The 26,033-nt window shown below is 42.2% G+C and overlaps 1 protein-coding gene across 1 annotated transcript in view; it reads right to left on the reverse strand.

The window, feature by feature from the left end:
• The window catches only part of LOC129699622 (exportin-5), a 90,207-nt gene that overhangs the window by 49,399 nt on the left and 14,775 nt on the right, over positions 1-26,033 (reverse strand). The window contains exons 3-11 of the mRNA XM_055639584.1: positions 25,733-25,805; positions 19,957-20,094; positions 11,008-11,190; positions 9,657-9,683; positions 8,400-8,585; positions 4,693-4,769; positions 3,168-3,267; positions 637-720; positions 246-371 (exon numbers count right to left, since the gene is read on the reverse strand). Coding sequence (XP_055495559.1) covers positions 246-371; positions 637-720; positions 3,168-3,267; positions 4,693-4,769; positions 8,400-8,585; positions 9,657-9,683; positions 11,008-11,190; positions 19,957-20,094; positions 25,733-25,805 — 994 coding nt within the window. The remainder of the gene's footprint in view (positions 1-245; positions 372-636; positions 721-3,167; positions 3,268-4,692; positions 4,770-8,399; positions 8,586-9,656; positions 9,684-11,007; positions 11,191-19,956; positions 20,095-25,732; positions 25,806-26,033) is intronic.

Below are 26,033 nucleotides of genomic sequence, written 5' to 3' on the forward strand. Positions count from 1 at the left end.
ACACCTCACTAGCTATCCACCAAGCACCTCCTACTCCGCACAAGATAGAATCTCCAGCTCCCACAGTGACCTCATTGCTTCAGTATATTCCAAGCTCAGAGGGGAAATTAGCTTCCTGCCTCAAAAATTTGCCACAAATCATGTTTCTACCACATAAGTGATAACCCCAAACAAAACAAGTTTTCCCAATACACTCAGGGGGAAGATATCATATTAAAAAAGAGTAAAAGCACAACCACGCATACCTTCAGAAGGTTTGCCATTGTTGCATGTAACAATTGTGGGATAACGTCCAGCAAAACAGGATCCTTGGAGACGTGCTCATATCTTAAAAATGAGCACCAAGCTATCTGGGTTGAAGATCTTAAATACTAGACAAAAGAAAAAATGAAAATTCATGGTTAATTCTTAGGCCACAATTTGTTCTCGCTTTGCCATCAAAGCCAGACAATTTATGCAAATAACTCATTCCTACTATGCAATTCATTTAAAATTGCAAAAGGCAGACACTATATACAAGTACCAAAAATATTAAGACAGTTTGCAGCAGCTCTGCAATCATCTTTGGTCAAGAGCCACCATGTAAATTGAAGATACATTACCACAAAATATCTGTACCATACACAGAAGAATTACCTGACTGGGGTGATTAGTGAATGCCAAGAATGCTTGTAAATATTTGTTGAAATTAGGAGGTTGGCAGACATCTTTATCACTACCCTGGAAAAACAAAAGGTCAGTCAATTCAAGACTGGGATAAGTGTTCAAAAAACATCTTTGATTTTCCTAAGGCAAGTTATAAATTTAGCTTGCAAATAGCTGAGACCACAGAATCACAAGGATCATAACATTTTAATTATTATAGCTTATCAACTGTAAATAACTCATTTATTCCAAAACATTTCTGTTCAGTAGCCTGGGTAGCTCAGTGGTATTAATTATCTTTTTTTTTTTAATACAATAACTTTTCAGCAATGCAAATAAACTGCAACAAATTTTTCTTTACCCCATTGCATTTTGCATTCTCCTAAAAATGAAAATATTTATTCATTACGATTTATCTGACAAAATAAAGCCGATTTTGCACTTGCAGTACAATTCTCTAAATATCCTGTAATTAATACTTTAATAATGTATTTCAATGAAAATAAATGTTCGTTACACAAATTTGTTAAATTCAATACTGAGGCCCCAAGGCTACAACTTGCCCAAACTGAAGATAATGCACCTCAAGCTTAGACAGAATGAGAATAGGGGAATTCAAGTGACTAGCAACTAGAAGCTCAAATTGAAAACTGAATAGAGGTAAACACAAAATGCTGGAGTAACTCAGCGGGACAGGTAGGGTCTCTGGAGAGAAGGAATGGGTGACATATCAGGTCGAGACCCTTCTTCAGACTGAGAGTCAGGGAGATGATCTGCAAAGCAGGCATTCATTCTGAATCAATCGCTGATATTTATTTGCATCCCTCAGTCTGCAGGAGACCACACCATGAGCACCAAAACTGGAAAAAATGCAAGCATATTGCTGCATCACCTGCCAGGACTTTTTGGGTCCTTGGATGATTGGAAGGAAAGAGGCAAATAAGGCTAGATAGACACATCATGCTGGAATAACTCAGCAAGATATGCAGCATCTCTGGAGAGAAGGAATGGGTGACATTTCTGGTCCAGACTCTTCTTCAGACAGATGTCAGGGGAGTGGGAGGTACATGGATAAGGAAGTGTATAGATAAGGAAGTGTAGGGTGTGAAAACAGGACAAAGTGAATGGAGCTAAAGAAAATGTACAATAGATCATTGTTAGTTGGGAGAAGGTAACAACAAAGCAGAGATAAAATGTAGTCGGTGACAGTAAGACTCAAAAGGCAACATCTGAATGAACATCTTCTGCATTGTCCAAAGCCTCCACATTCCTCCTATAATGCTTTAACTAAAATTACACACAATAGTCCAAATGAGGGTCACCAAAATATTACACAGCTACAACGAAGCTTTGCAACTTTTCACTCAATGCCACGGCCGATGCAGACATGCTGTATGCGTTTTATACTGCTTCAAAAAATAAAAACCCAATATTCCAATATTAGTGCAAAACAAAACAAAAAGCCCAAAGCCCAAGTGCAACCATGACAATTCATAGAAGTTTAGTTGGCATTTGTAGTGCATCAGGAATAGCCAGAGACAATACTACGGCTACTTGTCAATACAGGTGCACAACCTTTTATCCGAAAGCCTTGGGACCAGACACTTCTCGGATTTCGGAATTTTTCGGATTTCCGAATGGAAGATTTTTTGCGTAGATTAGGTAGGTAGCGCGGGCGGCTTGAAAAGTCTGGAGCGGCTGCCTCCTCCCCGGAGACCGGGGAATCATTGTAAATCATTGCTTAAACGTTAGTCAGTTAGTTTGGAGGGATTTTATGTGGTGGGGGTGGGTGAAGGGAGAAACTTTAATTCTTAGTCCCTTACCTGGTCGGAGAGGCGGGGAGCGGGCAATGCCTTACCGGGTCGCCGTGCAGTAAGCTCCGGAGCGCTGTGGCCACCGACTCCCAACATCGCGGAGCTGGGGGCTGCGGGCGTGCGGGCGGCGCCGGTTGGAGCTCCGACCCCGGCAACTCTACCCCTGGCTGCGCGGCGCTCCAAATCCAGCGCCGCCCGCGGCCGGACGCCCGCAGCCCCAGCTCCGCGATGTTGGGAGTCGGCGGCGTCGCAGCGCTGGGATACCAGCGGGGAGCGGGCAATGCCTTACCGGGTCGCCGTGCGGTAAGCTCCGGAGCGCTGTGGCCGCCGACACACAACATCGCTAAGAATTAAAGTTTCCCCCTTCACCCCCCCCCCCCCCCCCCCCCCCCTTCACATAAAAGCCCTCCAAACTAACTGACTAACATTTAAGCAATGATTTACAGATGTTTAAGTGTCTCCCCGGTCTCCGGGGAGGAGGCAGCCGCTACAGTAGTACAGACCTGGGTTGACTGTGGGTCGTTTCGGGTCAAGTTTGGCGGCAAACGCAAGCTTTGGTGTGCAGACGACATCCTGGAAAAAATGTCCGGTTTTCTGAGCTTTTCGGTTTCCAGAACTCCGGATAAAAGGTTGTGCACCTGTACTGTAAACAGTGGTTAGCATGAAGTTACCACGAATACGTAAAGGTGGCACTCGTGTTCAACGTACCCACAGTGCAGTCAGCTGTCCTCCCAAGGCGGTAAGTACTTGACAAAGTCTTTTAAGAAACATGTAGTGTTGTTCCACAAGCCCTGCTCCATGAGCTGTCCTGCAAGAATAAAACGTTGAATCTTTCCAAAATGGATAATCTCAAAGAACAGTTTTTGAAGGAAACCATTTGGCTCCTTGAGTCTCAGATTAATCTTTGAAGGAGATTTCAACTTAATTACACAACACAATTTCTAATTAATGCAGTTAATTGCATTTTTTGCTGGTTATCATAGGATACAATTCAACCAGTCTTTCTATCAGTGCATTCTTTTTGAAGTAGTTTGTCATGTTCTGCCTGGTTCGTTTGTTAAATATTTTCGTCTTTGACCTTCAATTTACAGAGAAAATTCTCAATAAACTTCTCAATTTTACATTAATATTTCCCTATAACATTTTCTGACCCAAAGAAAATAATCCCAGTCAACAGATAGCACATGGATGAATTCCCTTGTTCCCAATATAGCCTGATACTCTGATCACGTAATATTTGTCAAGAGAAAAACAGGGTTAACAGTCCAGGTCATTGACCGAGAATGTTCCTTTTAGATCTCCGAAACCTCAAAAATTTGGTAACCTGTCTAAATAATTTTCATTTCCCCCCTCAATTAAGTGATCCCATTAACAAATGCCAAGTATCCCACCTAGTTTTCGTAACCAGCTTATGAAATTTGCCCTGTAACCTTAAAGGACTTGCTCTGTAACCCTGACTTTAAAACATAATGCTTGCATTCTTTCACAAAGCAAAGACATGAATTTTCTTTTGCTGTATAAACCCATTTCACTTATTTGTCTCAGGACGGCAACAGTGAAACAGCGGGAGAGTTGCTGCCTTATAGCGCCAGAGACCCAGGTTCCATCCGGACTATGTGTGCTGCCAGTACGGAGTTTGTATGTTCTCCCCGTGACCTGCGAGGGTTTTCTCCAGGAGCTCCGGTTTTTCCTGCACTCAGGTTTGTAAGTTAATTGGCTTGGTAAAATTGTAAATTGTCCCAAATGCATGTAGGATAGTCAGTGTGCGGGGATCGCTGGTCGGCGCGGACTCAATGGGCCAAGGTGCCTGTTTCTGCTCTGTATCTCTCAGCTAATCTTTAAACCTAACCTGCTGAAAATACATTGCAAAAATTTGCTTTAAGCATATTATGGCCTGCTCTTCATTTATGAATCATGTAGTTGTATTTTCTCCAAGAAATATTTCAATTTTTACTTTTCATCATGGCCCCATGACAATCCCAAACCTTGCATCAAGTAAACTATTTACTTATAAGAGCTCCTAAATCCAAATCCCTTCAAAATTATCTCTAGTTAAACTCTGCTTCGCACTTCATCGCCAAATATGTCACCATGTTGTTTGTTTCATATTATTTTATCATCTAAACAAGTCTAGGAACTAAGAATTTTCAAATTTAAAATGCCAATTCTGAAGAAAATGATATACCCATTTAAATCATAATTTATATTATGATACTTCTCACAAAACACTTACTGTGCAGCTGATAAAATACAGTGCATGGCAGCATCACTGAAAAGGACGAGGAGAGGTTTCCGATCTTCTAGCTTTCCCTAGCAAATGTGGAAAACACTGGTGAGTAAATATGGTTTTAGAGTTTTACAGTTACACCATCTACCATACACAGTAAATACAACTCAGGAAAGAAAGCCAATCAAATGAAGAAGTCCCTTATAAAAAAAGCAGTACAAATAGCTATAGGTACTTAAGACATATTTGGCTGTGGTAACCTCAAAAGTGAGATTTAATTTTGCCAAACTAAGTTAACTGGATACAGTCAAGTATTGTGGCCAAAATACTTATTGTGCACAAGTACAGCAAAGTTTTTCATAGTGCACTCCATTCAAAAGCATCATGAATCCATTACCACTTTAATTTTATCCAGGTGGAAAAAAACAAAAATCATTAAAAAAAAACTCCAGGTAACATCCCGAAAAAAACAAAACAGTACAGCAAAGGACAGGCCCTGACGCCCACAGTATCGATACTAACCCTGAGGCTAAACTAATGAATCCCATGTACCCACACAAGGTCCTCATCCCTCTATTCTCAACCTGTTCATGTGTTGTCGAAAGGCCTCTTAAATGTTGATGTCCTATCTGCTTTTATCACCTTCCGCAGCAGTGTGTTCCAGCAACCATGCTCTCCAATACTTAATATTTCCACCCCAGGAGAAAAAAAAAGACTAATTTACCCTATCTATGCCTCCCATACTTTGATACCTCTACCAGGTCACCCCTCACCCTTTGATGCTCTAAAGAAAGCAATCCCAGTTTGTCCAACCTCTCTTTATAGCTAATTAACATTGTGAAGCTCGCGGTCTCTGGTTAGAGACCGACTTCGGGAGCTCCAAGTGAGCTTCTCCCGCCCCGACGTGAGAGCTTCGACCACCGGCTGCAGGAGCTTCGACCACCGGCTGCAGGAGCTTCGACCACCAGCGGCGGGAGCTTCGACCACCAGCGGCGGGAGCTTCGACCACGGGAAAAAATAAGGGAAGAAGATAGACGTTATTGCCTTCCATCACAGTAAGGAATGTGGGGAATCCACTGTGGTGGATGTTTATGTTAACTTTTATATAGTTGTGTGCCTTGTTGCCTTTTTTAATATGGCTGTAGGGTATCACTGTACCTTAAGTGGTACACTTGACAATTAAAGACCTTTGAAACGTTTACATTCCAATTTACATTCCAGGATCGGACCGAGTCAGCATGGATTTACGAAGGGGAAATCATGCTCGACTAATCTGCTGGAATTTTTTGAAGATGTAACTCGGAAAATGGACAAGGGAGAGCAAGTGGATGTAGTGTACTTGGACTTTCAGAAGGCATTTGATAGGTCCCACATAGGAGATTAGTGGGCAAATTTAGGGCACATGGTATTGGGGGTAGAGTGCTGACATGGACAGAGAAGTGATTGGCAGACAGGAAACAAAGAGTAGGGATTTACGGGTCCCTTTCAGAATGGCAGGCAGTGACCAGTGGGGTACCGCAAGCCTCGGTGCTGGGACCGCAGCCGTTTACAATATACATCAATGATTTGGATGAAGGGATTCAAAGTAACATTAGCAAATTTGCAGACGACACAAAGCTGGGTGGCAGTGTTAACTGTGAGGAGGATACTATGAGAATGCAGGGCGACTTGGACAGGTTGGGAGAGTGGGCAGATGCATGGCAGATGCAGTTTAATGTGGATAAAAGAGAGGTTATCCACTTTGGTAGCAAAAACAGGATGGCAGATTACTATCTAAATGGCGTCAAGTTGGGAAAAGGAGAAGTACAATGGGATCTGGGGGTCCTTGTATATCAGTCTATGAAAGTAAGCATGCAGATACAGCAAGCTGTGAAGAAAGCGAATGGCATGTTGGCCTTTATAACAAGAGGAATCGAATATAGGAGCAAAGAGGTCCTTATGCAGTTGTACAGACCCCTAGTAAGACCACACCTGGAGTACTGTGTGCAGTTTTGGTCCCCTAACTGGAGGAAGGACATTCTTGCTATTGAGGGAGTGCAGCATAGGTTTACAAAGTTAATTCCCGGGATGGCGGGACTGTCATATGCTGAGAGAATAGAGCAGCTGGGCTTGTACACTCTGGAGTTTAGAAGGATGAGAGGGAATCTCATTGAAACGTATAAGATTGTTAAGGGCTTGGACACACTAGAGGCAGGAAACATGTACCCGATGTTGGGGGAGTCCAGAACCAGGGGCCACAATTTAAGAATAAGGAGTAAGTCATTTAGAACGGAGACGGAGAGAGTGGTGAGTCTGTGGAATTCTCTGCCTCAGAGGGCAGTGGAGGCAGGTTCCCTGGATGCTTTCAAGAGAGAACTAGATAGGGCTCTTAAAAATAGCGGAGTCAGGGGATGTGGGGAGAAGGCGGGAATGGGGTACTGATTGGGGATGATCAGCCATGATCACATTGAATGGCAGTGCTGGCTCGAAGGGCCAAATGGCCTGCTCCTGAACCTATTGCCAATTTAGGCAACAATCTGGTGAAACACTTCAGCACCCTTCCAAAGCCTACACAACCTCCTCCAGTGCAACAACCAGAAATGAACACAATATTTCAAGTGTGCCAATATTTAGAGTCCGAGGGTAACCAAACCTAATCGTTGACTTCATTGATAGGGGATGGTGTACATTCCGCATCAATGATGCTGAAGTGGAAATGATCTAGAACTGCACAATTCCGAGTGTAAATATCGCCAATATTTCCTGCCGCAACCCACAATGACACAATGGACAGGAAAGCATACCAACACATCTTCTTCCTCAGATGACTAAAGAAAGTCAGCATGTGCCCAACTTCTCTTGCCAATTTCCATAGAAGAAATCCTGTGAGGATGCTTCAATGTGGTGAGCAAGAAAGTGCAAGTCGTGGATACATATCCCCCCCCGGAAACACAATTAACACTACAGGCTCTAGAAAGCAGCCAACATAATCAAGGATCACTTACATCCCGGTCATTCCACTTCTCCCCTCTCTTGTCAGGCAAAAGATACACAAGCTTGAAAGCACATACCACCAGATTCAGAAACAGCTTCTTCCCTGGTGTTATCTGACTATTCAATGGACCTCAGAAGCCAAAGATGTAGTCCCAATCTCCCAACTTGTATCAATGCAGCCCTTGCACATTTTTAATCTGCACTCTCTCTGTAGCTGTAACATTGTTATGCTGCATCACTATATTGTGCATGCTGGTCTTCTTCACTTGGCACTACCCGTTATACATGTGCATGGTTTGATTGTACTCATGTAATGGTATGTGTAGGGGGGAACTGCAGATGTTGGTTTACACCAAAGATAAACACAAAATGCTGGTCAAATCTCCAGCATTTGTGTCTACCTTAGTCTTCAGCATTTTTGTCTACCTTCGATTATTCCAGCATCTGCAGTTCCTTCTTAAACAAAATGCTGGAGTAACTCAGCAGGTCAGACAGCATCTCTGGAGAAAATGAATACATGACATTGAATCAAAACTCTTCTTCAGACTGGCATGTAATAGGATGATTTGACTGGATAGCACACAACACTGATTTTCACCGTTTCTTGGTATGCATGGCAATAACAAAAAATATATACCAACAGTTTCCTCTCGCATTTGTCCTCCCAGAAAAGAAAAGCTCCCAAAGTACCCAAATCAAAACGTTAATTTTCAAAATTAACTTTTGCCAGACGATATTACCTTTCTGCTTATGGCAATAAGCAGACACTCTGCAGCCTCTAGTTGCAATTCTGGTTCCGTTAATAACATACACAGCACTTCAAGTAGCTTGCAGCTATCAGCTGTGATGTGGTGCAAAGCAACCCAGTCGACATATCCAGCCAGGGTACTAAGAGTTGCTATTGCAACACGACAGTGTGCCTTAGCCTAAAAGGGGACAAAGATTTTGAAAATGAACTCAAAGACTACTAAACATATGCAATATTTAAAAGATCTTTCAAGAGTGCAGGATACAGCATTACACATACATAGCACTACAATGGATGAAAGAACTAAGATATTTACCAATGTTCCTTTCAATAAGTTTTAGGAATCAAAATAAAAATCAAGGCTTCTTTAACATGAAAATGCTGAAAATATCCAAATCTACATGAAAACAGAAAATACTGGAAATGTGTACGAAGGAACTGCAGGTGCTGGTTTACACCGAAGATAGACACAAAATGCTGGAGTAACTCAGCGGGTCAGGCAACATTTCTAGAGATAAGGAATAGGTGACATTTTGGGTCGAGACCCTTCAGACTCAGGGGAAAGGGAAACTGTTTCGCCCTCCCCGGATTCAATCTGAAGAAGGGTTTCCACCCAAAACATCACCTATTTCTTTTCTCCAGAGATGCTGCCTGACCCACTGATTTACTCCAGCATTGTGTGTCTATCTTAAATGTTGTAAATATGGATGCCTGATGAAGTGTCTTCGGCCTGAAACATGAACTAATTTTCTCTTCCCACTCATGCAGCCTAATCTGCTGAGTATTTCCAGCATTTGTTTTTGTTTAATGGAATCTTAAAACCAAGCCTTCGAAACACTTTGCAACCACAGGAAAACCAATTGCAGAGCTATTATTCAGAGAAATGTTGAGTTTTATTATTCTGGTGTTACATCTGTGAAACACCTGTGGTTCCCTGTGGTCGGTTTCTCCACACCATCTTGTGTTACAATCTGTGGAATTCTCTGCCACAGAAGGCAGCGGCGGCCAATTCACTGGATGTTTTCAAGAGAGAGAGAGAGATAGATTTAGCTCTTGGGACGAACAGAATCAAGGGATATGGGGAAAAAGGAGGAACAGGGTACTGATTTTGGATAATCAGCCATGATCATATTGAATGGCGGTGCTGGCTCGAAGGGCCCAATGGCCTACTCCTGCACCCATTTTCTACGTTTCTATGTTACATGTAGGACAGTGAATAAAACAAGAAATAATGTAAAAGAAAACCTACCTTATTTTCTTGAGTAGTATCTGCTTTCTGAAAGAAATTGAAAGCAAAATATTAGACAAAGCAGTTATAATGCATATAAAGCAAAAACAGTGACTCAATAAACAGGTCACATATATGCAGATATTGGGAAAATCAAAGGAATCAGCTAAAGAATTAGCAAGATATCCACAACCATGCGCAATAAAAGCAGACTAACAATTCACTATTAAAATGTCTAGGTATGTGACTATTTACCAGAAAAGCCATGGGCCAGTAAATAAACTGGTCAGCCAACCATATAAGCATCTAACATTGAGCGGAAGAATATCTTGACTAAAGTTTGTCCTTATCCTCCTCCAAAGGCACATGTCAATACCATGATAACTAGGTATTTTGTCCAAGAGGCAGCCCCAAGCAAGAATTTTCAGGGTTTCTCCACACCATGGAAGAAGTGGAACAACAATCAACAAAATGTTCATTCACACAATGTGACATAGGTAGTCAAATCCTATTTATACCTAAAGCCATTAATTTTCCAGTAAATCTCACTGTAATTACAAAATAATTACAATATAAACACATCATTTACTCCCCCGTCTGATCCAATACTTAATGTGATTATGACGACTGTGACAATTATTGGATCTACTCCTTCACCAGACATCTCCAGGTACTTCGAATGGACAAAAATCCATCAAACTGAAATTAACAAAGACCCCTCTCAACTATATTTAACAGGAAGTGTCATAGAGTATACCAACCATTGCATGCAGAAGACTTTCCCAAGAAGACTTCTTCCAACATTTGTGGACCACACACCTCTACACACCAGAATGGGTAACACTTGAATCAAGCCATCCCGTAACCTAATTTACATAATCTCACCTCACAAATTAACACTTGGAGCCCAAGAACTACTCTGCCATATCTGAAACCACTCCCTCCAAGAACATCACCAAAATTCTCCAACAATGCGGTGCCCAGAACTGCTGAAAGTACTCCAGGTATGGACTACCCAGGGTTTTCAAAACTGTGGTATAACTTCAACCTTTTGAACATTAACCTCTAAAACCAAGTCCAGGAGTCCACTAGCTCCTTCAATTATTTTCATCTGTCCATGACATTTTAGTAACCTGTGTACTTGAACTGAGGCGTCTCTGTAGATGTCCGCCTGCTATCAGTTAGTCATTAGGTTATCCTGCCTTCCTCCAGTGAGCTGAAACAAACTCCTAGCCTTGTTGACATTCATTAACTCGAAATATCAACTCGTGCCATTGCATTATACCATTCAGCAAACTTTAATATTCTAGAAGACAACTTTTGAGCTTCATTTTGCAAGTTTTGCAGCCGTAAATAAAAATGCAGCATTTACCAGTTGTTTGTAATTCTGAGTGTGTTCCTGCAAGATATCCAAAAGAAAACTGAAGAGCTGCATCATATTTTGAGTCAGTGCGTGCTGAATGTCCTTGCGCCTCTGAGCGGGTATAGTCTGAAAAGTTACCACATCTTCCACCAGGCGCAGTAGAATCAACATTACCAGTTCTGTTTGAGTTTCCTAAAAAATAAAATAGTTTCAAAACTGTTCAGGGCTAAGATCATAAAATTAGGATACAAACAATAGGTTATTTCAACAGGGGAATTACAAACTAGATAGCAAATGTGTAATGTTTTCAAAATTTCAAGATGAATAATGATTTAAAAAATGATAATAATTTTGCTTAACTGATACCATCTATAAGAAAACGCAACCATAGAAAAAAAGACCAGGTCAATAGGCCAAAGATAGACATCAAAACCTTGGGTAACAACGGGTCAGACAGCATCTCTGGAGAAAAAGAATAGGTGACGTTTCGAGTTGAGACCCTTCTTCAGACCGAGATTCAGGGGAAAGGGAAAAAAGAGATATAGATGATATATAGAGAGATGTAGAGATACATCTCTAGTTTCCTTTTCCCCCCGACTCTTAGACTGAAGAAGGGTCTCGACCCAAAACATCACCCATTCCTTTTTCCCCCCCCAGAGATGCCATCTGATCCGCTGAATTACTCTGGCTTTGCGTGTCTAATTTTCGGTTTAAAGCAGCACCTGTAGTGCCTGCCCACAGATAAATAGCCCCTTAACCCTGTGCCACATTTCATCAGCATCCTGGCAGTTCTATCTTAACTTCACTCTCCAGCACTTGCTTTACTCCCTAAAATGTCCAGAAATCTATCAAATTATCTTCTTAATGATACAATAACCAAGCCTTTACAATCCTCTGGAGTCGAGAAATCCAAAGGTTCATTAGCACAATCATTTAAAAAAAAAAATCCCATTCAATCTCAAACTTCAAGGGTGGTTATCTCTGGGTTGCTTCCAGCACCTCGTACTAGTGAGGGTAGGAACAGGGCAGGCACGTGCCGTGAGTAATTACTCAGGGTAGGCAGTAAGTCGGCTTCAAAATTTTTTTAAACTGCTCATGCGCAGATTGTTCTCCTCTCCGCAAGCTGTCAGTCGACTTTTATAAAGTCTTCAAAAGCCATATCTCTTAATAAAGTACCGTATCTCCCTGCATTGAAGACGCACCCACATTTTGATTTGCTAAATTTTGAAAGAAGGCTGGCGGGACATAGAATTTCTCACGCTCAAGGAGTAAAAAATTAAAATAAAGAAAGTAACAATTCAATTTGCCCAAGGTTTCCAAATCTCCTTCACATCCTGGAATGTATATGGGATGGTTTTTTATACCAATACGTAGATGAATCGACGAGAGGCCATCCTAGACTGGGCATAGTGTAATGAAGAAGTATCAGTTAGTGATCTTGTTGTGCAATGCCTCTTGGGCAACAGTGACCATAATATGGTGGAATTCTGCATTAGGATGGAAAGTGATGCAGATAATTCAGATACTAGGGTCCTGAACTTATAGAAAGGAGACTATGAGGTATGAGGTAAAGAAAGAAGACTATGAAGGTGTGGAGGTATGAGACGGGATTGGCTGGGATAGATCGGCAAATTATACTTCAAGAGTGGACAATAGAGATGCAATGGCAAAGATTTAAAGACCGCATGGATGAACTCCAAAAATTGTTCATCCCTGTCTGGCGAAATCATCCAGAGAACCTGCCTCCACCGCCCTCCGAGGCAGAGAATTCCACACTAACCACTCTCTGTGAGAAAAAGCGTTTCCTCGTCTCCGTTCTAAATGGCTTACTCCTTATTCTTAAACTGTGGCCCCTGGTTCTGACTCCCCCAACACCGTGAACATGTTTCCTGCCTCTAGTGTGTCTAAGCCCTTAACAATCTTATATGTTTCAATGAGATTCCCTCTCATCCTTCTAAACTTGAGTGTTCAAGCCCAGTTGCTCCATTCTCTCAGCATATGACAGTCCCGCCATTCCGGGAATTAACCTTGTAAACCTACGCTGCACTCCCTCAATAGCAAGAATGTCCTTCCTCCAGTTAAGGGACCAAAACTGCACACAGTATTCCAGGTGTGGTCTTACTAGGGGTCTGTACAACTGCAGAAGGACCTCTTTGCTCCTATATTTGATTCCTCTTGTTATAAAGGCCAACATGCCATTCGCTTTCTTCACTGCCTGCTGTACCTGCATGCTTACTTTCATAGAATGATGTACAAGGACCCCTAGATCCCGTTGTACTTCTCCTTTTCCCAAACTTGACGCCATTTAGTTAGTAATCTGCCTTCCCGTTTTTGCTACCAAAGTGGATAACCTCACATTTATCCACATTAAACTTAATCTGTCATGCATGTGCCCACTCCCCCAACCTGTTCAAGTCACCATGCATGCTCATAGTATCCTCCTCAGTCACACTGCCACCCATCTTTGTGTCATCTGCAAATTTGCTAATGTTACTTTGTATCCCTTCATCCAAACCATTGATGTATATTGTAAATAGCTGCGGTCCCAGCACAGAGCCTTGCGGTACCCCACTAGTCACGGCCTGCCATTCTGAAAGGGACCCGTTAATCCCTACTCTGTTTCCTGTCTGCCAACCACTTCTCTATCCATGTCCGCACTCTACCCCCAATACCATGTGCCCTAATTTTGCAAAATAATCTCCTATGTGGGACCTTATCAAATGCTTTCTGAAAGTCCAGGTACACTACATCCACTGGCTCTTCCTTGTCCATTTTCGTAGTTACAATTCCAGATTAGTCAAGCATGATTTCCCCTTCGTAAATCCATGCTGACTCGGACCGATCCTGTTACTGCTATACAAATGAGCAACTATCTCATCTTTTATAATTGACTCCAGCATCTTCCCCACCACCGATGTCAGGCTAACTGGTCTAAAATTCCCCGTTTTCTCGCTCCCGCCTTTCTTAAAAAGTGGGATAACATTAGCTACCCTCCAATCCACAGGAACTGATCCTGAGTCTATAGAACATTGGAAAATTATCACCAATGCATCCATGATTTCTAGAGCCACTTCCTTAAGTACCCTGGGATGCAGACCATCAGGCCCTGTGGATTTATCAGCCTTCTGTCCCATCAGTCTATCCAACACCATTTCCTGCCTAATGTGGATTTCCTTCAGTTCCTTTCACCCCAGATCCTCTGGCCACTACTATATCAGGAAGATTGGTTGTGTCCTCCTTAGTGAAGACAGATCCAAAGTACCTGTTCAACTCATCTGCCATGTTCTTGTTCCCCATAATAAATTCACCTTTTTCGGTCCTCAAGGGTCCAACTTTGGTCTTAACTAATTTTTTCCTCTTCACATACCGAAATAAGCTTTTACTATCCTGCTTTATATTCTTGGCTAGCTTATATTCTTGGCTAAAGAGGAAATTCAAGGACAATAGGTGCACAAGTAGGCCATTCAGCCCTTCGAGCCAGCACCGCCATTCAATGTGATCATGGCTGATCATCCCCAATCAGTACCCCGTTCCTGCCTTCTCCCCATATCCCCTGACTCTGCTATTTTTAAGAGCCCTATCTAGCTCTCTCTTGAAAGGACAGTGTTAAATCCAAGGAAATGGCATATAAATTGGCCAGAGGAAGCAGCAAACTGGAGGACTGGTAGAAATTTAGAACCCAGAGGAAGACAAAGGGGTTAATTAAGAGGAGGAGAAAAGAGCATGAAATAAAGTTTGCGGGGAACATAAAAACTGACTAAAAGCTTCTGGAATTTTTTGAGGATGTAACAAGTTGAATGGATAAGGGAGAGCCAGTGGATGTGGTGTATCTGGACTTTGAAAAAGCCTTTTTCAAGGTCCCACACAAGATATTAGTGTGCAAAGTTAGAGCACATGGTATTAGGGGTGGGGTAATGACATGGATAGCAAAATGTTTGGCAGACAGGAAGCAAAGAGTAGGAATTAACAGGTCATTTCCAGGATGACAGACAGTGACTAGTGGGGTGCCACATGGCTTGGTGCTGGGAACCCAGTTATTTACAATATATATTAACGATTTAGACTAGGAAATTAAATTGTGACATCTCCAGGTTTGCGGATGACAAAACTGGGTGACAGTGTGAGCTGCGATGAGGCTGCAGGGTGACTTGGATAGGTTGGGTGAGTGGGCAGATGCATGACATATGCAGTATAATGTGGATAAATGTGAGGTTATACACTTTGGTGGCAAGAACAGAAATGCTGATTATGTGGTGTCAGATTAGGAAAAGGGGAGGTGCAACGAGACCTGGGTGGAGGTGCAACGAGACCTGGGTGTGCTTCTACATCAGTCACTGAAAGTAAACATGCAGGTAAAGCAGGCAGTGAAGAAAGCTAATGGCATGTTGGCCTTCATTGCGAGAGGACTCGAGTTTAGGAGCAAAGAGGTCCGACTGCAGTTGTACAGGGCCCTGGTGTGACGGCACCTGGAGTATAGTGTGCAATTCTGGTCTCCTAACTTGAAGAAGAACATTATTGCTATTGAGGGAGTGCAGCATAGGTTCACCAAGTTAATTCCCGGGATGGTGGGACTCACATATGATGAAAGAATGGGTCGACTGGGCTTCAATTCATTGGAATTTAGGATGAGAGGGGATCTTATACAAACATATAACACTCTTAAAGGATTGGACAGGATAGTTGCAGGAAAAATGTTCCAGATGTTGGGGAAGTCCAGACCGGGGATCACAGTTTAAGAATAAGCGGTAGGCCATTTAGGACTGGGATGATGAAAAACTTCTTCACCCAGAGTTATGAATCTGTGGAATCTTCTGCCACAGAAGGCAGTGGAAGCCAATTCACTGGATGTTTTTCAAGAGAATTAGATCTAGCTCATAGGGCTGAAGGAATCAAGGTATATGGGGAAAAAGAAGGAGCGGAGTACTGATTTTAGATGATCAGTTATGAATATATTGAATGACTAGACTAAGTGGGACCCATTGGGTCCCATGTTCACACGGGAGGGCTGGGCCCCCGACGCAATATTCCACCTCTCCACCAATACCAATATTGGTGGCCAGTGGGGGGCTTTCTGGAGTGCTGGTATGGGTTCTTGGGGTGGCAGCTCAGTCCCTCAAGCCCGATCTGCTGGCAGCTCACTCACGGCTGGTGGGCTGGCAGTTGACTGATGACTATTCCTTGAAATTCCATGTCAAGCAGGGTGCAAGGCCACCAAATTCAAATCCATGTTCCTACCATTTCAAGCAGGGTGCAAGGCCACCAAATTCAACTGCAGTTTCTTACCACTATGAGCAGAATGTAAGGCCACCGAATTCAAGTGCAGTTTCCAACCACTTCAAGCCGGATCCAAGGTCACCAAATTCAAGTGCAGTTTCATACTACTTTCAGCAGGGTGCAGGTTGCAGTAAGTAGTGCCTTTCAACTTCATGCCACCATTTGCAGTAAGTAGTGCCTTTCAACTTCAACCAAAACACCCAAGCCATTTGCAGTAAGTAGTGCCTTTCAACTTCAAGCTCCCAAGCCACCATTTGCAGTAAGTAGTGCCTTTCAACTTCAAGCAAAACACCCGCCATCATTTGCAGTAGGTAGTGCCTTTCAACTTCAAGCTCCCAAGCCACCATTTGCAGTAAATAGTACCTTTCAACTTCAAGTCAAAGCACCCAAACAACCATTTGCAGGCAGTGCCTTTTTACTTCAAACAACCCATATTTTCATTTTCAAACCACATTAAGGGTACTCACAGCTGTGTAGACATTTGTTCAGTGTAATTCAGAGCTCAGAGAGACGTGACCCTTGACTTCATCCATCTTGCAGAGATTGAGTGTGGCACGCCACTTCCTGGTTTTATAGTCCCTCCCCCTCCCTCCAGCAGGGGCAGCAGGGGCAGCAGAGAGAATGGTGATTTTTTTTAAACTTCAAGCCAAAGCTCCCAAGCCTCCATTTGCAATAAGTAGTGCCTTTCAACTTTAAACCAAAGCTCCCAAGCCACCATTTGCAGCAAGTAGTGCCTTTCAACTTTAAACCAAAGCTCCCAAGGCACCTTTGCAGTAAATAGTGCATTTCAACTTCAAGCCAAGCACCTAGCCACCATTTGCAGTAAGTGCCTTTCAACTGCAAGCCAAATAACACAAGCCACCATTTGCAGTAAGTAGTGCCTTTCAACTTCAAGCCAAAGCACCGAAGCCACCATTTGCAGTAAGTAGTGCCTTTCAACTTCATGCCAAAGTGCCGAAGCCACCATTTGCAGTAAATAGTGCCTTTCAACGTCATGCCACCATTTGCAATAAGTAGTGCCTTTCAACTTCAAGCCTAAGCACCCAAGCCACCATTTGCAGTAAGAAGTGCCTTTCAATTTCAAGCCAAAGCACCCAAGCCACCACATGCAGCCACCAAGTAGTGCCTTTCAACTTCAACCAAAACACCCAAGCCCATTTGCAGTAAGTAGTGCCTTTCAACTTCAAGCTCCCAAGCCACCATTTGCAGTAAGTGGTGCCTTTCAACTTCAAGCCAAAACACCCAAGCCACCATTTGCAATAAGTAGTGCCTTTCAACTTCAAGCCAAAGCACCCAAGCCACCATTTGCAGTAAATAGTGCCTTTCAACTTCAAGCCAAAGCACCCAAACAACCATTTGCAGGCAGTGCCTTTTTACTTCAAACAAACCATATTTTCATTTTCAAACCACGTTAAGTGTACTCAGTTGTGTAGACATTTGTTCAGTGTTAGTCAGAGCTCAGAGAGACGTGACCCTTGACTTCATCCATCTTGCAGAGATTGAGTGAGGCACACCACTTCCTGGTTTTATAGTCCCTCCCCTTCCCTCCAGCAGGGGTAGCAGAGAGAATGGTGAATTTAAAAAAAACATTAATATCTCTCTGATTTTTCATCCATGGGAAAAATCCTCCGCACCCGTAAGGCGGAGGGGGGCTCTGAGCGAGGTGGCCAAAAATGACGGCCGTAGATGGCGGCGTGCTGTCGGAAATCGCAGCACAGTGGGCCAAAAGCGGTCAAGATCAGAGTTTTAGTAATATAGATAGATAGATGGTGCTGGCTCGAAGGGGATACTCCTGCACTATGTTTCTATGCTTCCATGTTAATCCACAATGTTCTCATTCTCAAATGTCAATCATAGGGCCATCAGACAGGAGAAACATCCTCCTTGCTTGAAGCCTGTCAAGCCCTTGAAGAATTGTGTATACTTTTAATGGATCGTTTACATTCTTCAAATGTTAAAGAACACGGTTTCAGTCTTTTCACCCTCCTTAGATAGTCAAACCTGGAATCCTTCTACTGCACCTTCACTCCATTATTTCAATGGCAACTCTATCCTCTTAGTTATGGAGACATTACTGTACACAATGCTTTAAGCAGTCTGATCAAGGCCACGTACAGTTGCATTAAGATTACCTTGCTCCTGTAATTAAACCCTCTCATTATAAAGTCCTGTAGATCATTTGTTCTCTTAATCATTTGCTGCACCTAAATGTTGGCCTTCAGCGGCTTGAGTACAAACATGCTCAGATTTCTTTCAACGTCAACAGAACTCCATCTCACTCCATTTAACAAATGATATGCTTTTCTGTTTTGAGCAAAATGGCGGCCCTCACTTTTCCCTCCTCATAGTCATTTGCTACAGTTTTTGTCCACTTACTCAGCTTACCCATACTCCTTGAAGCTTCTTTACATTTTCCTTTGTGCATGCAAATATATTGAGTTTACCACCGTCAGCAAACTTGAAACAAAATCATTTTTGTCTCCCTGGTCAAATTATTGATGTACATGGTAAATAATTGGAGCCCCACACGCAGTTATCTGCAGTAGGCTACAAGTCACAACTCATCATCCAAAGAATCAGTCTATTCTCACTTTGTTTTCTATCTAATCCATGTCAGTACATTATGAACAATTCCACATCCTTTAATCTGGTTAACAAACCTTCAGTGCTGGATCCTTCTGCAGGGTGCAATGTCAATGTAAGTAGTGTAACCGTCACAGGGCTGCAGTGGCCTTGGTTCAATCCTGAAATCTGGTGCTGTCAGCATGGAGTTTGCATGTTCACCCTGTAACTATGTGGGTTTTCCCATGGTCTCAGTGTTTCTCCCCCATCCAAAATACTTCATAAACCAATGGCGATTCTAAACCATATTATCTTTAAACAGCATCATTATTATGTCCTTCATGAGAGATTCCAGTATTTTCTTACTGGCATTAGGCCAAGAGGTCAGTAATCATTCACTATAATTAAATCGTTTCCTCTTTCCCTCTTTTCTTAAATAATGTGGTTACATTTGCTACCCTTTAATTTGCAGGAACAGTTCCAAATTCGTCACAACCTTGGAAGAAGGCCACCAGAGAATCCACTATCTCAATAATCAATTCTTTCAAATTGCTGGAATTAAACAAAAATGATTCAGATTACCATGTATCATGGATCATATTCTGCAATTTGACAGCCAACTCTAATTGCATCTAACATACTTCTACTATTTTAAATGCAGAATGAGATAAGCAAAAACCTGAACATTTAAGTGAGGGTATTTTTCCCCATGGGGGAAAAAAGAGCAAGCAAAAGGGATACGAGAGGTTTCCAAAACGACTGGACCATTTGATGGTAGGCAGAGCAGATTTTCATTTGCAGAGCACACCAACAAACCAGGAGGAAAACAATAAGGTAGTAGTGCCATCCTTCAGTGTAGGCAGCACATTTGTCAAATGCATTTTAGAGATAGGGAAGTGCCAATAGAGTTGAACTGAAAAGAAAGAGAGAAAGGCTCAAGTGCAGCACAAATGTAGGCAAGGCCAGGTTCAGTCAAATGATCTATTTCTGTTGCATATTCAGAACTTTACATTTAAAAGATAAAAAACGAAAGGAAAAGCTGGAATCATTGTTGAAAATTTACACAGTTTTACAAATGAGCATTCCAGTCAGACCACCCTTTTCTAGTGGTTTTGAACTTACTCCCATAGCAGTTAATTTATCCATCTCATTTAACATGTCTGGCCATTGCTGTGGCCACTCTCGCTTGATCATTTCTACCACAATCCGGGAAAGGGCATCTTTGATGTAAGCCTCTTCCACCATGATGTTATGAGTACCCTGATGAGACAAGAAATATTTAATCAAATGCATTGTTTGACTTTATTGCAATTCATGCTGGATTTTAGCTGTGGCAACACATCAATGTATGCGACTGCAGAGATGACTACAAGGTGGAGAACAAGCTTATAAAGAACATCAGAAGTAGCACAAGGTCATTCAGCACCGCAGCCTGCTCCCCCAGTGAATGAGGTCACAGGTGATCTTTTACCTCAACGTAACCCACATTGACCAAACCCATGTTCCTTCACATGGCTCAAAGAAACTTCACCCACGTACAGTATCCAAAACTGTAGTCTGTGTACACAAGAGATATTGCTGCTTCAAATTGAAAAAAATTGCACACAGTTTTAAGAAGTAGGCCAGATGATACTCAACCTGGCTCTCTTCTCACGTTCAACTTCTGCAGGATCCCTGTAATCACACTTACCTTTTGCTGCCACACAGTTCCCAACGTCCTCAAGACTTTGCTGCCATGGCCGTTCTGGAAGGCGGAGCAGTCTGAAAGCGATGACATGGCCTCAGGCAGCACAAATTGAGGCCCCACCCCCAGACCACCCTGAAAGCACAGGCTGCCAATGGCCTTTTCCACTCTTTCTAAATGTCTAGAATCAGAAACATTTAGAAATAGTTGAAATACAATTAATTTTTTTAATTAAAAAATGTAAACATTTAAAGTTAATTTGAAACCAATATTATGTTAATAAGTTTGAAAAACCCTCAGCTCTACTTATATTTTCCGCACACATCAGTAGATGAATGGATAAGAGATGTGCCAGGTGCATCAGCTCCGGCCATTGTAAGGCAGAGGGGTCAATGACCAACTGCAATTGGCCCCTCGTTTCATCACCTGAGAGAATCGCCCCTGGATTCAATGCAGACTCCGATGGTGCAGCAAGGTCAGATGTACCTGCAGCTGATTTAGTGCTTTTCCAATTTCTCCAATGGTTTACGCAATTGCAGAAGTAAGGAATGCACTGCCACGTGCATTGAGAGTAGCTGTTGCTTCTGAATGGAACTGCCAGCCAGCCATTACAAACCCCAGCCTCTTAAAATGCACACTAATTCAAAACATCTAATCCTCAAATTCATGTTGGATTGATTCCAAAACCAAAAATAAAAACAGAGACCATAATTTATGTCGGATGTTGATTTGCATTGCATATCACGGAATCTACTACTTGGAATTTATTTAAACATAGCAGTTTAACAAAGTAAACAAGCCCAGAATCAAGAAATAAAGATCAGGTCAAAATGCAATGACCCATCCTCCTGAACAGTGGTTGAGCAGACCCTCAGTACAGATTCGCCTCCAAAACCAGATGTCCTCCAAAAGATTCAAGAAGTCATGGATTCATGCAAAACTCCACCCGATTGAGGTTCCTTAGAAGAATAAGGGCAGTCATTCTGTCATGTAACAAATAATTACTTCCTACCTCTATCATTGAGAAAATTATTCTGTGAAAGCAAGAACATATAAACTACAGGAATCTAGACTCGGGCTTAAAAAGAAAATCATTTCTTGATCTGTATAATAAATACAGATCTATCCTCAAAAAACAAGCTTTCGTCCTATTAAATAAATACGTACAGCTATAACAAATACAGATTTCTGAATATAGCAGAAATAAGAAAGAACATGATAGGCAGAGAAAAAAAGCACAAGAAACCAACTAACAAGCCTCAACAATTATTCTTTGGTTCGTGATTTATCCTATTATTTGCAAAACAACACAGATACATCTCTAAGACATTCATTAAATTTCATCATTATTCATTACATTTCACCATTATTCCTTCCTCCAATTTGCTTGCAACCTCTAGGTATATTGAAAGAGAAACTATGTCAATTTTATGTTAGAGAACCAGTCCTGAAAAGAGTCCTAGGACATGCCACAAGTGTGTCAGATTAAAAGGTGCCAAATAAATCAAAGTATTAATGAAGAATGCAGAACACTGAACTGACACCGCCTCCCAATGTGTCTAAACTACCCAACCTTTCAGAAAAATCAAGAACTCCTGCCAATATTACTTTCAATCGTTCAAATACACAATATTTCACATTCAGGCAACCCAAATATTTGCATAAAATAGCCTTTATTTCTAAAAATGGTCACTGACTGAAGGAAGAATTGATAGAAACAGAGAACCATAGAACATAGAAAAATAGGTGCAGGAGTAGGCCATTCGGCCCTTAGTCAGAACCACCATTCAATATGATCATGGCTGATCATTTAAAATCAGTACCCTGTTCCTGCTTTTTCCCTCCATATCCCTTCATTCCTTTAGCCCGAAGAGCTAAATTTAACTCTCTTAAAAACATCCAGTGAATTGGCTTCTGTGGCCGAGAATTCCAGATTCACAACTCACTGGGTAAAGAGGTTTTTCCTCATCTCAGTCCTAAATAGCCTTCCCCTTATTCTGAAACTGTGACCCCTAGTTCTGGACTCCCCCAACATCGGGAACATTTTTCTTGCATCTAGCCTGTCCGATCCTTTGAGAATTTTATATGACTATAAGATTCCCTTCGATCTTTCTAAATTCCAGTGAATACAAGCCCAGTCGACCCATTCTTTCATCATACGTCAGTCCCGCCACCCGGGGAATGACCCTGGTGAACCTACGCTGCACTCCCTCAATAGCAATAATGTCCCTCAAATTAGGAGACCAAAATTGCATACAGGTGCTGTCTCACCAGGACCCTGTAAAACTGGAGTCGGACCTCCTTGTTCCTAAACTCAAGTCCTCTTGCAATGAAAGCCAACATGCCATTAGCTTTCTTCACAGCCTGCTGTACCTGCATGTTTACTTTCAGTGACTGATGTACAAGCATACCCAGGTCTCGTTGCACCTCCCCTTTTCCTAATCTGACACCAAATAACCAGCTTTTCTGTTGCCCTGCAGCCTCATAGCATCCTCATCACAGCTCACACTGCCACCCAACTTTGTGTGATCTGTAAACTTGTTGATGTCACCTTTAATTCCCCCATCAAAATAACTGGGGTCCCAGCACCGAGCCTTGCGGAACCCCACTAGTCACTGCCTGTCATTCTGAAAAAGACCCATTAATTCCTATTCTTTGCTTCCTGTCTGCCAACCAGTTCTCTACCAGTCACTGCTTTCCAAATGCACAACTGTAACATCTTTAATAATCGACTCGAGCATCTCCCCCACTACCGATGCAAGGCCAACTGGTTTATAATTCCCCGTTTTCTCTCTCCCTCCTTTCTTAAAAAGTGGGGTTACATTGGCTCAGTCCACAGGGTCTGATCCAGAGTAGAGAGAACATTGGAAAATGATCACCAATTCATCCACGATTTCTCGGGCCAGCTCCTTGGGTACTCTGGGATGCAAACCAGATCAGGCCCTGGCATATCTCCCTTCAGTCGCACCAGTTTACCGAACAGCATTTCCTGACTAATGTGGATTCCCTTCAGTTCCTCCCTCCCACTAGATCCTCGGACCGCTAGTATTTCTGGGAGATGTGTCTTCTTTGGTGAAGACAGAACCAAAGTACTCGTTTAACTGATCTGCCATTTTTAGTTTCCCATTATAAATTCACCCGTCTCCGATTGTAGGGGACCTACATTTATCTTCACTAATCTTTACCTTTTTACAAATCTAAAGGAGCTTTTAAAGTCAGTTTTCATATTCCCCGCAAGCTTTCTTTCATGCTCTTTTTCCCCCCTCTTAATTAACCCCTTTATCCTCTGTTGAGTTCTAAATTTCTCCCAGTCCTCCGGTTTGCTGCTTCCTCTGTCCTCCTTTTCCTTGGATTTAACACTATCCTTGATTTCCCTCTTTAACCATGGTTGTGCCGCCATCCCAGATTTATTTTTTCACCAGACACGGATGAACAATTTTTGGAGTTCATCCATGCAGTCTTTAAATTTTTGCCATTGCATCTCAACCGTCAACCCTTTAAGTATAATTTGCCAGTCTATCCTAGTCAATTGCAGTCTCATATCTTCTAAGTCTTCTTTCTTTATGTTCAGGACCCTAGTCTCTGTGTCACTTTCCATCCTAATGATGAGACAAATATTCTACAATCGCCTCTTTCCTCCAACATGTTAGTCAGTTATTTTTCTTTACTTGCAGTATATTTGTATAGTCCTGCTACTATGCAGTAATTTCGATTGATATTTTGTTATGAAAACGATTAGCATCTTTATAGTGACAAGATCATTGGCAGCATCCAAGATGCTTGAATCATATAAATTTGTGGGCATAAAATCACATTCTACAAGCATCAGTAAATTTGCTTCAGCTAGTGTCTCCAAAAACACTTTGGATCTTTTATTGTTTCACAAACTACATTTCCAAGAAGCAAGTGAACAAACGAGTCACAGAGAAACTTATACCAAGAAAGTAAAATCCATTCCTTGGCTCACTCTTTCCCAAGGAAACTCAATTCCATATCTCTCCAGATCAACGTCCTAACCAACCTCTCATCTCCCACCTTCATCCCAATCATCATGCATCTTTTGTGATTTTAGGATTCCATAGAAACGTAGAAAATAGCTGCAAGAGGAGGCCCTTCGAGCCAGCACTGCCATTCATTGTGATCATGGCTGATCGTCCCATCAATAACCCGTGCCTGCCTTCTTCCCATATCCCTCGACTCCACTAGCCCCTAGAGCTCTGCCTTCTGTGGCATGGAATTCCATAAATTCACAACTTTCTGGGTGAAAAGGTTTTTTCTCACCTCAGTCTTAAATGACCTCCCCTTTATTCTAAGACTGTGGCCTCTGGTTCTGGACTCATCCAACATTGGGAACATTTTTCCTGCATCTAGCTTATCCAGTCCTTTTATAAGTTTCTTTAAGATCCTCCCTCATCCTTCTAAACTCCAGTGCATACAAGCCTAGTCTTTTCAATCTTTCCTCATATGACAGTCCCGCCATCCCAGGGATCAATCTCGTGAACCTACGCTGCACTGCATCAATCACAAGGATGTCCTTCCTCAAATTAGGAGACCAAAACAGTACACAATACTCCAGATGTGGTCTCACCAGAGCCCTATACAACTGCAGAAAAACCTCTTTACTCCTATACTGAAATCCCCTTGTTATGAAGGCCAACATTCCACTAGTTTTCTTCACTGCTTGCTGTAAGCCAACTGTCAGTGACCGGTGTACAAGGACGCCCAGGTCTCGCTGCACCTCCCCCTTACCTAACCTAACCCCATTGAGATAATAATCTGCCCCCTTGTTTTTGCCGCCATTCCCATCAACCTTTGCCCCTTTTCCCCCTGGTACCTGCTCCTACCTTTTGGATTAGGACATGGGCACACCAGGTTAAATGGCATCCTTGCATGCTATAAATTTTGGATAACTCTACACCCGCACAGCATCCACAGCAGTCCATCCCAGTAAAATTATATTGGAAACATTCAAACTCAGTGCTTATAGAGATCATCATTAGGCAAAAGTAATGTTCTCCCCACACAAATCGCCTCAAATCCACCTGCCTAAAGTGCATTACAAGGTGTGACGTTTCATTATCTCACTCATGGCTTCATTGCATCTAGTACAACACAAGTATCTGGGACCCAGTCCATTCATCCACATTTTTGTGTACATACAAACTAATGGCAGGAGCAAGATCAGAAATGGAGATGATTATAAAGACAACTTACACGTGAAAGAAGAGTCATCACACTGTTTTTCAGCTGCACCTTATCACGATGTACCATGCCGTTCCATCGAAATCTTTAAAAGAACAAAAGTCACTGAAAAAAATGCTGCACATCACAGCATTCTAATATTGTCTTTTTTTAAAAACAACATTGTGCAAAAAGGAAAAACACCGAGATCTAGTAATAGATTGAGTAATTTGACAGCTATGCCTCAATTTGGAACAGAGATCGAAGTTTAAGTGCCATTCAGAGATCGAGGTTTAAGTACCATTCAAGATTCTTCAGCAAATATCAGGGTCGA

Source organism: Leucoraja erinacea, chromosome 8 (genome assembly GCF_028641065.1).
Source record: "Leucoraja erinacea ecotype New England chromosome 8, Leri_hhj_1, whole genome shotgun sequence".
NCBI classification, from domain to species: domain Eukaryota; kingdom Metazoa; phylum Chordata; class Chondrichthyes; order Rajiformes; family Rajidae; genus Leucoraja; species Leucoraja erinaceus.